The 14,359-nt window shown below is 36.5% G+C and overlaps 2 protein-coding genes across 5 annotated transcripts; both read right to left on the bottom strand.

Annotated features, from left to right (window-relative positions):
- Nucleotides 1-812: 812 nt before the first annotated feature.
- Nucleotides 813-2,070, bottom strand: LOC111602604 (glutamate--cysteine ligase regulatory subunit-like). The gene has a single exon (XM_023319763.2). It carries the CDS (start codon nucleotides 1,934-1,936, stop codon nucleotides 1,046-1,048), a length of 891 nt encoding a protein of 296 aa, XP_023175531.1. The 5' UTR covers nucleotides 1,937-2,070; the 3' UTR covers nucleotides 813-1,045.
- A 109-nt stretch (nucleotides 2,071-2,179) lies between these two features.
- LOC115483715 (wolframin-like) lies at nucleotides 2,180-4,364 on the bottom strand. 4 transcript variants are annotated; one of them, XR_003944578.1, is made up of 3 exons: nucleotides 3,670-3,739; nucleotides 3,498-3,596; nucleotides 2,180-3,447 (listed from the first exon to the last, which is right to left on the bottom strand). XR_003944578.1 is itself a non-coding variant. In XM_030225796.1 (3 exons), the coding sequence occupies exons 1-3, from the start codon at nucleotides 4,148-4,150 to the stop codon at nucleotides 2,711-2,713; spliced, it is 231 nt and encodes a 76-aa protein (XP_030081656.1). In that variant the 5' UTR covers nucleotides 4,151-4,364; the 3' UTR covers nucleotides 2,180-2,710. The 4 variants fall into 4 exon arrangements, 3 of the variants coding, with proteins under 3 accessions (XP_030081656.1, XP_030081657.1, XP_030081655.1); XM_030225796.1 differs by lacking the exon at nucleotides 3,670-3,739 and adding an exon at nucleotides 4,138-4,364 and having other exon boundaries at nucleotides 2,180-2,829; XM_030225797.1 differs by having other exon boundaries at nucleotides 3,498-3,752.
- Between the last annotated feature and the right edge of the window lie 9,995 nt (nucleotides 4,365-14,359).

Raw genomic sequence — 14,359 nt, 5'->3', positions numbered from 1 at the left:
AAGTCATCGAGCAGCGCAGCAGTAATTTTGTTATAATTATATTGTTTTTAGACAGTTGTAGTTGCTCGTAGTTGTTGCTGTGAAATGCTTATTACAAATATACAATTGTATGTTCGTTTTATAGACTTATTATATATATATAATTACACATACATATGTAATTACATATGTATGTAATTATGTACGTGTGTTACGTACATACTCTTATGTATGTATATTTTTATAAGATACATGGATAAACATTTAGTGACAAGGCCGCCCATCTAGGGTATTGTCAGATCGACTACACTGTGCATATACGTATATATGTATGCAGCCATTTATAACTGCTAAAATGTTCAAGTGGTTGCTGATTAGGCCTGGAATAAATTATTGAAGTTCATGTTATAAATATTTCGCTATTTTTTTACTTTTTTAACTCTTATGGCATATTGAAGTGTCACCCTGTTGCACTTGTGCAACTTCCTAGCAGATAGCAAATCAAATAAATTTCCCTGCTAAGCGATTAAATTTTATTAATCTATACTAAATGACAATCAGCGAAGCCACGTGATCGGTGCGGGACTATAGAGTCGACAATAAGCCTAGACAGAGAAAAGAAATTCTGAAAGGCTCAGCCGCAAGCTGACGATAACGATTACCGATTACACGACTGTTGGCGCTTGTTCAAGGGATTTGTATAATACTCATGCATGCGTATATATTTACGTTTATATTGTATTACAATTACACAAGCCGGTTACCAGCTATGATCTTTCGTCCTATTGTATGTTGAGAAAAACTAGATAGAAACAAAACAAAAATTTAGTGGTTTCAGTAACTGTTTATATTCAAAGCAAAAAAAAAAATCAGAAAGACAGTTCACAATCCAATCGTTTGAAGTACTCACTCGCTGCGGAGTGTCACTCACTTCTGTTCTCATCTCGATCGTGGGTTTTGTATAACAAACAATAAGTACAGTATTACATGCATACACACAAATACTTATTTATATATATTAAAAGTTCAGCTTAGCTTCAGGCTATGCCAACCTTCCATTCCGCTTCTAATTATCAGTGCTCGGCTGGGAGGCACCCACTATATAGCCCTTGGCAGTAAGGACGCTACGACAGCGGACATGCACTTGGTAGCGCAAACACCAATCGATTGTATAGCCGGGGGCCAAGCATGCGAATTGCTCTTCAGCCAACAGCAGCTCTGGATCGCTGTGTGTATTAAGTACCAACTCATGTTCGCGACAAAATTCATGAAGTTCAGCTGGCACTACGCAACAGGTGGCCAGATTTACCTGTGCTATGGTGGGCACCACCTCAGCCGATTTGTATAGCTCAGCCAAAGTCTTTCCATCGAGATCGGCAACACCCAACTGTTTGATTTTATGTTTAAATGCGTATTGCTCCAAGCATTTGTAGAGTAACTTTAGGTCTGCTATGCCTTGCACGCCGTTACGTGCGCTCCAACTGTTGGCCGCATCAGTAACGCTGGAGCTGCTTCCGCTGTCGCTGCTCCCCTCTGAGCAGGGACTCTTTGCTGTTGTGGCTAGTGTTGTTGCGCTGGCAACGGCAGAGACATTGGGATGGTAAGCCAGCACCACGTTGTCTACATGCGTCACATTGAGTATGTTGAGCAACGCTTCGACGGCCTGATTGATGCATTCTGTCGAATTTTTGTTGAGGAATATTTTTGCACCAATGCTAATCTCATTGCGTCCATTCTCTGTTAGTCGACTATTCAGTTCCTGTGTAGCACAGAGCACGCGGCCATGCCGCTGGTCAACTTCAACCACCACGCTCTCTGAATTAGGATCACTGTGCAGGGTGATTTTCAATCCATCGTACAGCTCCTCATTGGACTTCCGCTGTCCCAACTCATTATTGATGATGTTACCCGTGCTGATGACCACATTCTGATAGTTTTTCGTTATTGTTGGAATCATGTTGCTGTTACTTGTCAGAATTTTTCTTTTCAGCTTTGTTGATAAGTGACGACTACGTTGACTGCCCTGACTATCGCAATCGTCGGTCTCTGTTGCTATTTTGCCCAGGCAGTCGTGTGCAACGGCACTTAAATACACTCTGCACTAGTGATGATAGCACGAAATATCGATGTATATTGCCTCATCGCACTGACAAATGCACGTCATTTTCCCAATTATCGTTTATTATACCTCATATCAGAATCTAATATATATATTTTTTATATTAATTTTAAATATTATAAATATATTAAACCTGATTTCATCGAGGCTGAGTAAAGTTGGGAGAATCAGCGTGATGTTAATAATAACAGCAAATTTTACGTGAGTCGCTTGTCTACATTTGCAATTCGGTCAGCTTTTCGAATTGGATGAGTATACAGCAGCAGGATGATCCTTCGGAGGCTAAACATAAAGTTGGCGATCTCATTAGCAATATATGAGGTTACACCCACTATACTAATGGAATAAATTAACAAGTCAAATAAAAATAAAACGGCTTATAATCAATAATATTTATAGCTATTTGGATGTCTATTTAAATGTTATTGATGGACTCAGTAGGGCATTCAACAAATGCTTTATGCATCGCATCAGATCCTGCATGGATGCATCCACCGGCAACAAGCATACGCTACATGTTCACACTGCCTAGATCCGGCGATGCAGTAAAAGTCCACCTTGGCCACCAACTAGGACGAGAGCTGCACGCATTGCACTAATCACTGTGGCGCTCTATGAGGTTACAATGCAACTAAGACTGACACAGTGTGGAATTAGGTAACTGTACACGCTATACCAGTTAGAGCGTTTAGTCCGGAGCACTAGTAGGATAGGTATCCGTAGGTAGAGAGCTGTGCGACAATGAAGGCAGAACAATTTCGTCCAATTAATACGGAAACTTGGCTAGCAATTTCACAGTAAACAAAACGGCCACAAGAAACACGTAGACCACAGCATGACGCCCAGACATAGACTAATCATCGACAGCATATGACGTTCAATATTTTGTACGGTGCTCCACCAACTCAGCAACACGAGTAGGCTACAACGTACACTTATAGGTAAAAAATCGATGGTAGGCAACGTAAGGAAAACCAACGGACGAAAGATCAAGCGGTAAAACAGGGCAAGTGATCCAAACTCTGAAATGTTTGAGGCAGCCGGTACCAGATGCGCATCGGTTATAAAGCAACGGCTCTCTACATTTGCACAGCCTATGGTTATAGCATCGTTTGCGTTGTAAATTATAACTGCGTCGCATTTTTGGGCGTAATGGGCTCGTTGCCATTGAACAGACATTCGGAGAGCTCGCGAGCTGCTTTCCTTGAGGCTCGCACACCCGCCATCATGGCCAGACAGTGACGCACCGTCGTAATGCCATTACCAGCATTGTAGCATTTTCGCAGCAGACACACTGCATCTTTATGGCCTTGTTGAGCAGCGCTGAGTCTCATGGGCCATATTGAACTCTGCGATATACAGATATCAATGGCATTCAACGGCGTTGGCTACTACATACCTATTGCATTATCCAGCAGTTTGCGCCCCAAATCAAATAGCACCTGTGGATAGCCCTCTTCTGCAATGTATTCCTTTAGCTTGTTCAGTGATGCACGACCTAAGGGTAACAGTGGGACATTCATTTATCATTAAATTAATATTTCAAGAATTAAATCGTAAATTAGAATCACGTTCGCTGTTCCATAACCTATGGTTTTTAATTTAACTATCATAGGTAACAAGCAAATACATAAATGATTTTCAGTTTTGCAGCTTGATTATAAATACATTTATATAAATTTAATCAATTGAAAGTTGGCGATGTCTCACTCTCATCATGACTACAGAGACTGGTGATGATTCGATAGCTCTTTGATAGTTGCGGACTATCGTCGATCTCAGCATCTGTAAGAGCTAGAGACTTTTGATCCGTGTATGTCACGCGCATATCAAGTTTACCTAATATAATTGATAACCATTCCCGTTTTATTGTTATCGATGAAAAACATGATAATTATATTTCGTGCAGTGCATTTTGACTCAGCTGAAAATGTACATCACATGCTTTTCATTAAAACCCATTAAGTAACATAAAAATAGTAGTAAACAAAACGGTTGGCCAATTTACGAAAGCACGTGGGAAGCAGCGCCAAGCTTACGCACATTTCCCATACAGTGTGTCAAGAAAATCAAAGGATGATCAGCGCCGTCTTGCGACAGAGCGCGTAGTAGCACGACGTCACGAACCAGCGCTACATATGTATATGATCTACATATAAAAATCGAATTTGCGATTAAATTGTGCTTGAATTGTCAGCTGCCACTTTAGTTGAGAATGGAAACATTTTAGATTAGAAGAGTAGTACCGATGTTGATGGAGGCGGCACTCGCTGCCAAGAGGTTCTGGGTTCAACGCTAATTTTTAAATTATGTAGTGGCAGTGTTGGTAGAGTTGACACGCTCTGCGTAGACAATGTGGGCTCGAATCTGTCAGTTTTTATTTGGTTTGTTTTAATACTCGATACAAACTATAGAAATAAAAAAAGCAGATAGGACTGGGGTCGGGGTATCTCCTAGTCGGGCATATATTGCTTCGTTTGTAATACTCAGCGTTGACATACCTAATTCTTTATTTTAAACATATGCTCTTATCTATTTCTATTGCACTACCTGCTGGTCGTTGACTGCGTAGATTACCTGTTTATAATCATAGATTATTTTGTATGCTATATATGATAGAACTGACGGAAAAGACAACACGAGATGTGAAATTCTTGGACAGTTATTATGTAAATCCGATGACATTTCGCAACATTGTTAAAGCATAAAGAAATGTTTTTTTTTTTAAAGAAGTTGTATTTAAAGAAGTAGTATATTATTTAAATTTCTTTAAATAAACATATTTGTGACGCAGATCGAGAGGTAATGATTAAATGATTAAAATGGTTTAATATTTGTAATTATAAGCAATGAATGAATCTAAATGTATAATGTTCTCTCTAAAAATGTTTCATATTTGTAATTGTATGCAATTTGTGGGTCGTGCCAAGTTTTTAACAATTATGGTATTATATTTTTAATTTCTTTCAATAAATATATTTGTGACGCAGATCGAGAAGTAATGATTAACAGACTGCAATTTTACGATGCGAAAGGTGAAATTCTTGGACAGTTTTGGTCTAACTCAAGCGAAAGCATTTGCCAATCATGTTTTCATTAATCAGGAACGAAAGTTAGATGTTCACAGGCGAAGGCGAACCAGAGATAATGCCGCCCTAGTGTTCCAACGAAAAACGATGTGATGTATCTGGTTAATTTTTGTAATAGCAATGAGTGAAGCTGAATGTATAATGTATCTAAAAATGTTTAATATTTGTAATTGTAAGCAATTTGTGTGTCGTGCCATGTTTTTAAAAATTATGTAAATCCGAAGACATTTCGCAACATTGTTTAGGTATAAAAAAGTGTTTTTATAAAAGAAACTAATAAATATGCGTGCCAGTAAAATGGTAGTATATTTTTTTAATTTCTTTCAATAAACACATTTGTGACGCAGATCGAGAGGAACAAAATTAGATGTTCACAGGCGAACCAGAGATACTGCCGCCCTAGTACTCTAACCATAAACGATAAACGATTCGATGCAACTGTGTCGTTCGCTTTGCGGGATTCCAAAGCATAATTTGACCGTGATGCGTCTGTTTAAGTTTTTGTAATAGCAATGAGATTGAGCTGTATTCTTTTTTCCGTTACAAAAAAAAAGAAACGGATTTTGTATTAAATGAGTCAAGTATATTTTTAATTTCTTTCAATAAATATATTTGTGACGAAGATCGAGAGGTAATGATTAACAGACTGCAGTTTTACGATGCGAAATGTGAAATTCTTGGACAGTTTTAAGTCTAACTTAAGCGAACGCATTTGCAACAACATTGTTTAGGTATATAGAAAAGTGTTTGTATTGAAGAAACTAATATATATGGTATATGGTCGTGTATTTATAATTCCTTTTAATAATCATATTTGTGACGTAAGGAAACAAGAGATACTGCTGCCCTAGTGTTCTATGCAACTGTGTCATGCTAAGTGTCAGCGGCTTCGCGGGAAACTAAAGCATAATTTGACTGAACATGGCAAAACTTAGCACCAGTATGCCAACATAAGTGTGTAAGCAAAATTGATGGCTTTCTCAAGTCGATAGCGGTGTTTGTGGCGGTGCGTGGAGTGATTTGAATTTCGATAATAGCAATAAGATTTAGTAATAACAGGTCAGTACTTATTTACCTTTAAAAAGAAGAACCGATTTTGTATTGAACGGTATAAAAATTTTACTAATATATGGTTGTGTATTTATAATTTCTTTCAATAGACATATTTGTGACATAAGGATACAACAGCTACTGCCGCCCTAGTGTTCTAACCATAAACGATAAGCGATGCGATGCAATTCGCGGGAAACTAAAGTATAATTTGACTGAACACGACAAAACTTAGTATCAGTATGCCAACATAAGTGTGTAAGCCAAATTGATGGCTATCTCATATCGGTAGCAGTGTTAGTGGCGGTGCGTGGACTGATTTGTAATTTCGATAATCGCAATGAGATTTAGTAATAACAGGTCTGTATTTTTTTGTCTTTAAAAAAGAACGAATTTTGTATTCAACGATATAACATTTTTAATGTCATTAAATTATTTACACAATTGTTGTTTGTTAAAAAGTTAAGTTGTAATGTTTATATTTCTGAATATAATATACTATTGTCCCTTGGTCCAGCGATAATATACGTGTTATGACGATAACGGTGGAGAACTTGATTTCGTCCCTATGGCCGTTCTCAGTTCGTGGAGTGATTTGTCTGGTTAATTGCGATAATAGCAATGATATTAAGCAATAACTGGTCTGTATTCTTTTGCCGTTAAAGAAAAATGGAACGGATTTTGTAATGAGCAACATATTTTTAATGTCATTAAATTATTCACAGAGTTTTTGTTTAATATATGTGTCATATATGTGAATATAATAAGTATTCACGTTTTTCAAGTGCTGGTCCAACGATGTGACTGGTCTAGCGATGGTATTCGTCTTATGAAGATTACGGTGGCGGACTTGACTTCGGAGTAACGACATTAATTATACTTTAAGGATGTGGGTTTAAAGATTAAAGATTAAAGCTTGCAATTGGCTTGTGTCATTGATTGCTTGGTTGTGTGCTTGACTATGGGCTCTGAGCTTGGCTACAGCAAAGCTTTGGGCTCTGTACCTGACTTATTAGTTGAGACTGAAACCTTATTTGCTAGACCTAAGCTCTACTCGGATTGCGCCATTGATTACTTGGTTGTGTGCTTGACTATGGGCTCTGAGCTTGGCTAAAGCAAAGCTCTGGGCTCTACCTGATTATTGTAAGGTGAAACTGGAAGTTTACTTGCTGTTTATATATGTTTTAAGTGGAAATAAATGACGTGTATATGAACCAAAGAGTGTATATATACAAGCTTTGTACAGATGTATTGCTCATTATCCAAATAGTACATAAGTTATATAATTGTAAGAACCTGAATATATAATTTTATCTATAAAAATGTTTAACATTTGTAATTATATGTACTTTTTGTGCAATGTGCCATATGCCATGCTTTTAAAAAATATGTAAAGCCGAAGACATTTCGCAACATTGTTTAGGTATATAGAAGTGTTTTAATTGAAGAAACTAATATATGGTGGTGTATTTATAATTTCTTTCAATAGACATACTTGTGACGTAAGGAAACAAGAGATACTGCCGCCCAACTGTTCTACTCATAAACGATAAGCGATGCGACACAATTGTGTCAAGCTATGGGTCAGCGGCTTCGCGGGAAACTAAAGCATAATTTGACTGAACACGGCAAAACTTAGCACCAGTATGCCAACATAAGTGTGTAAGCAAAATTGATGGCTATCTCAAATCGATAGCGGTGTTGTTGGTGGTGGTGCGTGGAGTGATTTGAAATTTCGATAATAGCAATGAGATTTCTTAATAACAGGTCGGTACTTTTTTGTTTAAAAAACAAAGAACGAATTATGTATTGAACGATATAAAATTTTAAAATGTCATTCAATTAATTACAGAATTGTTGTTTGTTAAAAAGTTAAGTTGTAATGTTTATATTTCTGAATATAATAGTTATACTATTGTCCCTTGGTCCAGCGATAATATACGTGTTATGACGATAACGGTGGAGAACTTGATTTCGTCCCTATGGCCGTTCTCAGTTCGTGGAGTGATTTGTCTGGTTAATTGCGGTAATAGCAATGATATTAAGCAATAACTGGTCTGTATTCTTTTGCCGTTAAAGAAAAATGGAACGGATTTTGTAATGAGCAACATATTTTTAATGCCATTAAATTATTCACAGAGTTTTTGTTTAATGGTCATATATGTGAATATAATAAGTATTCACGTTTTTCAAGTGCTGGTGCAACGATGCAAGTAGTCTAGCGATGGTATTCGTCTTATGAAGATTACAGTGTAGTCTTGACGACGGAGTACCGCCATTAATTATACTTTAAGGGTGTGGGATAGAAGCAATCTAATCTAGATATTAAGCAAAATGAATCACTGTAGTGTGCGACACTATAACTGCTCTTGTTGCCCCTCTGACCTTTTCTCCAATTATTGTGACAGCTTCATAGTGAGCATAGCTACCATTAAAAGGTTTAAACAGCCCATAAGCATAGTAGGCTGATTGCCTCCATGATTCATAAATTCAGGGGCAGATTTTATAATATCGAGACGTATGTCGCAATTTATTTCTGGTTGTGCTGAAATTCTTTTCAAACTTTCTACTTGCGGAGTTTCAATGCACAAGTTATCTATTTCAATTGTCATTGCGTTTAGTTGAGACTGGAACCAAACTTCTTGCTGGGCCAAGTCTTAGCTAAAAGCTTTCTGGATTAAAGCTTGCAATTGGCTTGTGTCATTGATTGCTTGGTTGTGTGCTTGACTATGGGTTCTGAGCTTGGCTACAGCAAAGCTTTGGGCTCTGTACCTGATTATTGAAAGGTGAAACTGGAAGTTTACTTGCTGTTTATACATGTTTTAAGTGGAAATAAATGACGTGTATATGAACCAAAGAGTGTATATGTACAAGCTTTGTACAGATGTATTGCTCATTATCCAAATAGTACATACGTTATATAATTGCAAGAACCTGAATATATAATGTTATCTTTAAAAATGTTTAACATTTGTAATTATATGTAATTTTTGTGTAATGTGCCATATGCCATGTTTTTAAAAAATATGTAAAGCCGAAGACATTTCGCAACATTGTTTAGGTATATAGAAGTGATTTAATTGAAGAAACTAGTATATGGTGGTGTATTTATAATTTCTTTCAATAGACATATTTGTGACGTAAGGGAACATGAGATACTGCCGCCCTAGTGTTCTAACCATAAACGATAAGCGATGCGATGCAATTGTGTCAAGCTATGGGTCAGCGGCTTCGCGGGAAACTAAAGCATAATTTGACTGAACATGGCAAAACTTAGCACCAGTATGCCAACATAAGTGTGTAAGCAAAATTGATGGCTTTCTCAAGTCGATAGCGGTGTTTGTGGCGGTGCGTGGAGTGATTTGAATTTCGATAATAGCAATAAGATTTAGTAATAACAGGTCAGTACTTATTTACCTTTAAAAAGAAGAACCGATTTTGTATTGAACGGTATAAAAATTTTACTAATATATGGTTGTGTATTTATAATTTCTTTCAATAGACATATTTGTGACATAAGGATACAACAGCTACTGCCGCCCTAGTGTTCTAACCATAAACGATAAGCGATGCGATGCAATTCGCGGGAAACTAAAGTATAATTTGACTGAACACGACAAAACTTAGTATCAGTATGCCAACATAAGTGTGTAAGCCAAATTGATGGCTATCTCATATCGGTAGCAGTGTTAGTGGCGGTGCGTGGACTGACTTGTAATTTCGATAATCGCAATGAGATTTAGTAATAACAGGTCTGTATTTTTTTGTCTTTAAAAAAGAACGAATTTTGTATTCAACGATATAACATTTTTAATGTCATTAAATTATTTACACAATTGTTGTTTGTTAAAAAGTTAAGTTGTAATGTTTATATTTCTGAATATAATATACTATTGTCCCTTGGTCCAGCGATAATATACGTGTTATGACGATAACGGTGGAGAACTTGATTTCGTCCCTATGGCCGTTCTCAGTTCGTGGAGTGATTTGTCTGGTTAATTGCGATAATAGCAATGATATTAAGCAATAACTGGTCTGTATTCTTTTGCCGTTAAAGAAAAATGGAACGGATTTTGTAATGAGCAACATATTTTTAATGTCATTAAATTATTCACAGAGTTTTTGTTTAATATATGTGTCATATATGTGAATATAATAAGTATTCACGTTTTTCAAGTGCTGGTCCAACGATGTGACTGGTCTAGCGATGGTATTCGTCTTATGAAGATTACGGTGGCGGACTTGACTTCGGAGTAACGACATTAATTATACTTTAAGGATGTGGGTTTAAAGATTAAAGATTAAAGCTTGCAATTGGCTTGTGTCATTGATTGCTTGGTTGTGTGCTTGACTATGGGCTCTGAGCTTGGCTACAGCAAAGCTTTGGGCTCTGTACCTGACTTATTAGTTGAGACTGAAACCTTATTTGCTAGACCTAAGCTCTACTCGGATTGCGCCATTGATTACTTGGTTGTGTGCTTGACTATGGGCTCTGAGCTTGGCTAAAGCAAAGCTCTGGGCTCTACCTGATTATTGTAAGGTGAAACTGGAAGTTTACTTGCTGTTTATATATGTTTTAAGTGGAAATAAATGACGTGTATATGAACCAAAGAGTGTATATATACAAGCTTTGTACAGATGTATTGCTCATTATCCAAATAGTACATAAGTTATATAATTGTAAGAACCTGAATATATAATTTTATCTATAAAAATGTTTAACATTTGTAATTATATGTACTTTTTGTGCAATGTGCCATATGCCATGCTTTTAAAAAATATGTAAAGCCGAAGACATTTCGCAACATTGTTTAGGTATATAGAAGTGTTTTAATTGAAGAAACTAATATATGGTGGTGTATTTATAATTTCTTTCAATAGACATACTTGTGACGTAAGGAAACAAGAGATACTGCCGCCCAACTGTTCTACTCATAAACGATAAGCGATGCGACACAATTGTGTCAAGCTATGGGTCAGCGGCTTCGCGGGAAACTAAAGCATAATTTGACTGAACACGGCAAAACTTAGCACCAGTATGCCAACATAAGTGTGTAAGCAAAATTGATGGCTATCTCAAATCGATAGCGGTGTTGTTGGTGGTGGTGCGTGGAGTGATTTGAAATTTCGATAATAGCAATGAGATTTCTTAATAACAGGTCGGTACTTTTTTGTTTAAAAAACAAAGAACGAATTATGTATTGAACGATATAAAATTTTAAAATGTCATTCAATTAATTACAGAATTGTTGTTTGTTAAAAAGTTAAGTTGTAATGTTTATATTTCTGAATATAATAGTTATACTATTGTCCCTTGGTCCAGCGATAATATACGTGTTATGACGATAACGGTGGAGAACTTGATTTCGTCCCTATGGCCGTTCTCAGTTCGTGGAGTGATTTGTCTGGTTAATTGCGGTAATAGCAATGATATTAAGCAATAACTGGTCTGTATTCTTTTGCCGTTAAAGAAAAATGGAACGGATTTTGTAATGAGCAACATATTTTTAATGCCATTAAATTATTCACAGAGTTTTTGTTTAATGGTCATATATGTGAATATAATAAGTATTCACGTTTTTCAAGTGCTGGTGCAACGATGCAAGTAGTCTAGCGATGGTATTCGTCTTATGAAGATTACAGTGTAGTCTTGACGACGGAGTACCGCCATTAATTATACTTTAAGGGTGTGGGATAGAAGCAATCTAATCTAGATATTAAGCAAAATGAATCACTGTAGTGTGCGACACTATAACTGCTCTTGTTGCCCCTCTGACCTTTTCTCCAATTATTGTGACAGCTTCATAGTGAGCATAGCTACCATTAAAAGGTTTAAACAGCCCATAAGCATAGTAGGCTGATTGCCTCCATGATTCATAAATTCAGGGGCAGATTTTATAATATCGAGACGTATGTCGCAATTTATTTCTGGTTGTGCTGAAATTCTTTTCAAACTTTCTACTTGCGGAGTTTCAATGCACAAGTTATCTATTTCAATTGTCATTGCGTTTAGTTGAGACTGGAACCAAACTTCTTGCTGGGCCAAGTCTTAGCTAAAAGCTTTCTGGATTAAAGCTTGCAATTGGCTTGTGTCATTGATTGCTTGGTTGTGTGCTTGACTATGGGTTCTGAGCTTGGCTACAGCAAAGCTTTGGGCTCTGTACCTGATTATTGAAAGGTGAAACTGGAAGTTTACTTGCTGTTTATACATGTTTTAAGTGGAAATAAATGACGTGTATATGAACCAAAGAGTGTATATGTACAAGCTTTGTACAGATGTATTGCTCATTATCCAAATAGTACATACGTTATATAATTGCAAGAACCTGAATATATAATGTTATCTTTAAAAATGTTTAACATATGTAATTATATGTAATTTTTGTGTAATGTGCCATATGCCATGTTTTTAAAAAATATGTAAAGCCGAAGACATTTCGCAACATTGTTTAGGTGTATAGAAGTGATTTAATTGAAGAAACTAGTATATGGTGGTGTATTTATAATTTCTTTCAACAGACATATTTGTGACGTAAGGGAACATGAGATACTGCCGCCCTAGTGTTCTAACCATAAACGATAAGCGATGCGATGCAATTGTGTCATGCTATGTGCCAGCGGCTTCGCGGGAAACTAAAGCATAATTTGACTGAATACGGCAAAACAGCATCAGTATGCCAACATAATTGTGTAAGCAAAATTGATGGCTTTCTTAAGTCGATAGCGGTGTTTGTGGCGGTGCGTGGAGTGATTTAAATTTCGATAATAGCCATAAGATTTAGTAATAACAGGTCAGTACTTATTTACCTTTAAAAAGAAGAACCGATTTTGTATTGAACGGTATAAAAATTTTACTAATATATGGTTGTGTATTTGTAATTTCTTTCAATAGACATATTTGTGACATAAGGATACAACAGCTACTGCCGCCCTAGTGTTCTAACCATAAACGATAAACGATGCGATGCAATTCGCGGGAAACTAAAGTATAATTTGACTGAACACGACAAAACTTAGTACCAGTATGCCAACATAAGTGTGTAAGCCAAATTGATGGCTATCTCATATCGATAGCAGTGTTAGTGGCGGTGCGTGGACTGATTTGTAATTTCGATAATCGCAATGAGATTTAGTAATAACAGGTCTGTATTTTTTTGTCTTTAAAAAAGAACGAATTTTGTATTCAACGATATAACATTTTTAATGTCATTAAATTATTTACACAATTGTTGTTTGTTAAAAAGTTAAGTTGTAATGTTTATATTTCTGAATATAATAAGTATACTATTGTCCCTTGGTCCAGCGATAATATACGTGTTATGACGATAACGGTGGAGAACTTGATTTCGTCCCTATGGCCGTTCTCAGTTCGTGGAGTGATTTGTCTGGTTAATTGCGGTAATAGCAATGATATTAAGCAATAACTGGTCTGTATTCTTTTGCCGTTAAAGAAAAATGGAACGGATTTTGTAATGAGCAACATATTTTTAATGCCATTAAATTATTCACAGAGTTTTTGTTTAATGGTCATATATGTGAATATAATAAGTATTCACGTTTTTCAAGTGCTGGTGCAACGATGCAAGTAGTCTAGCGATGGTATTCGTCTTATGAAGATTACAGTGTAGTCTTGACGACGGAGTACCGCCATTAATTATACTTTAAGGGTGTGGGATAGAAGCAATCTAATCTAGATATTAAGCAAAATGAATCACTGTAGTGTGCGACACTATAACTGCTCTTGTTGCCCCTCTGACCTTTTCTCCAATTATTGTGACAGCTTCATAGTGAGCATAGCTACCATTAAAAGGTTTAAACAGCCCATAAGCATAGTAGGCTGATTGCCTCCATGATTCATAAATTCAGGGGCAGATTTTATAATATCGAGACGTATGTCGCAATTTATTTCTGGTTGTGCTGAAATTCTTTTCAAACTTTCTACTTGCGGAGTTTCAATACACAAGTTATCTATTTCAATTGTCATTGCGTTTAGTTGAGACTGGAACCAAACTTCTTGCTGGGCCAAGTCTTAGCTAAAAGCTTTCTGGATTAAAGCTTGCAATTGGCTTGTGTCATTGATTGCTTGGTTGTGTGCTTGACTATGGGTTCTGAGCTTGGCTAC

The sequence above is a fragment of the Drosophila hydei genome, unplaced genomic scaffold, assembly GCF_003285905.1.
Source record: "Drosophila hydei strain 15085-1641.00,03,60 unplaced genomic scaffold, DhydRS2 tig00008144-arrow-arrow-pilon, whole genome shotgun sequence".
NCBI classification, from domain to species: domain Eukaryota; kingdom Metazoa; phylum Arthropoda; class Insecta; order Diptera; family Drosophilidae; genus Drosophila; species Drosophila hydei.
This window is presented reverse-complemented; position numbering and strand designations above follow the sequence as displayed.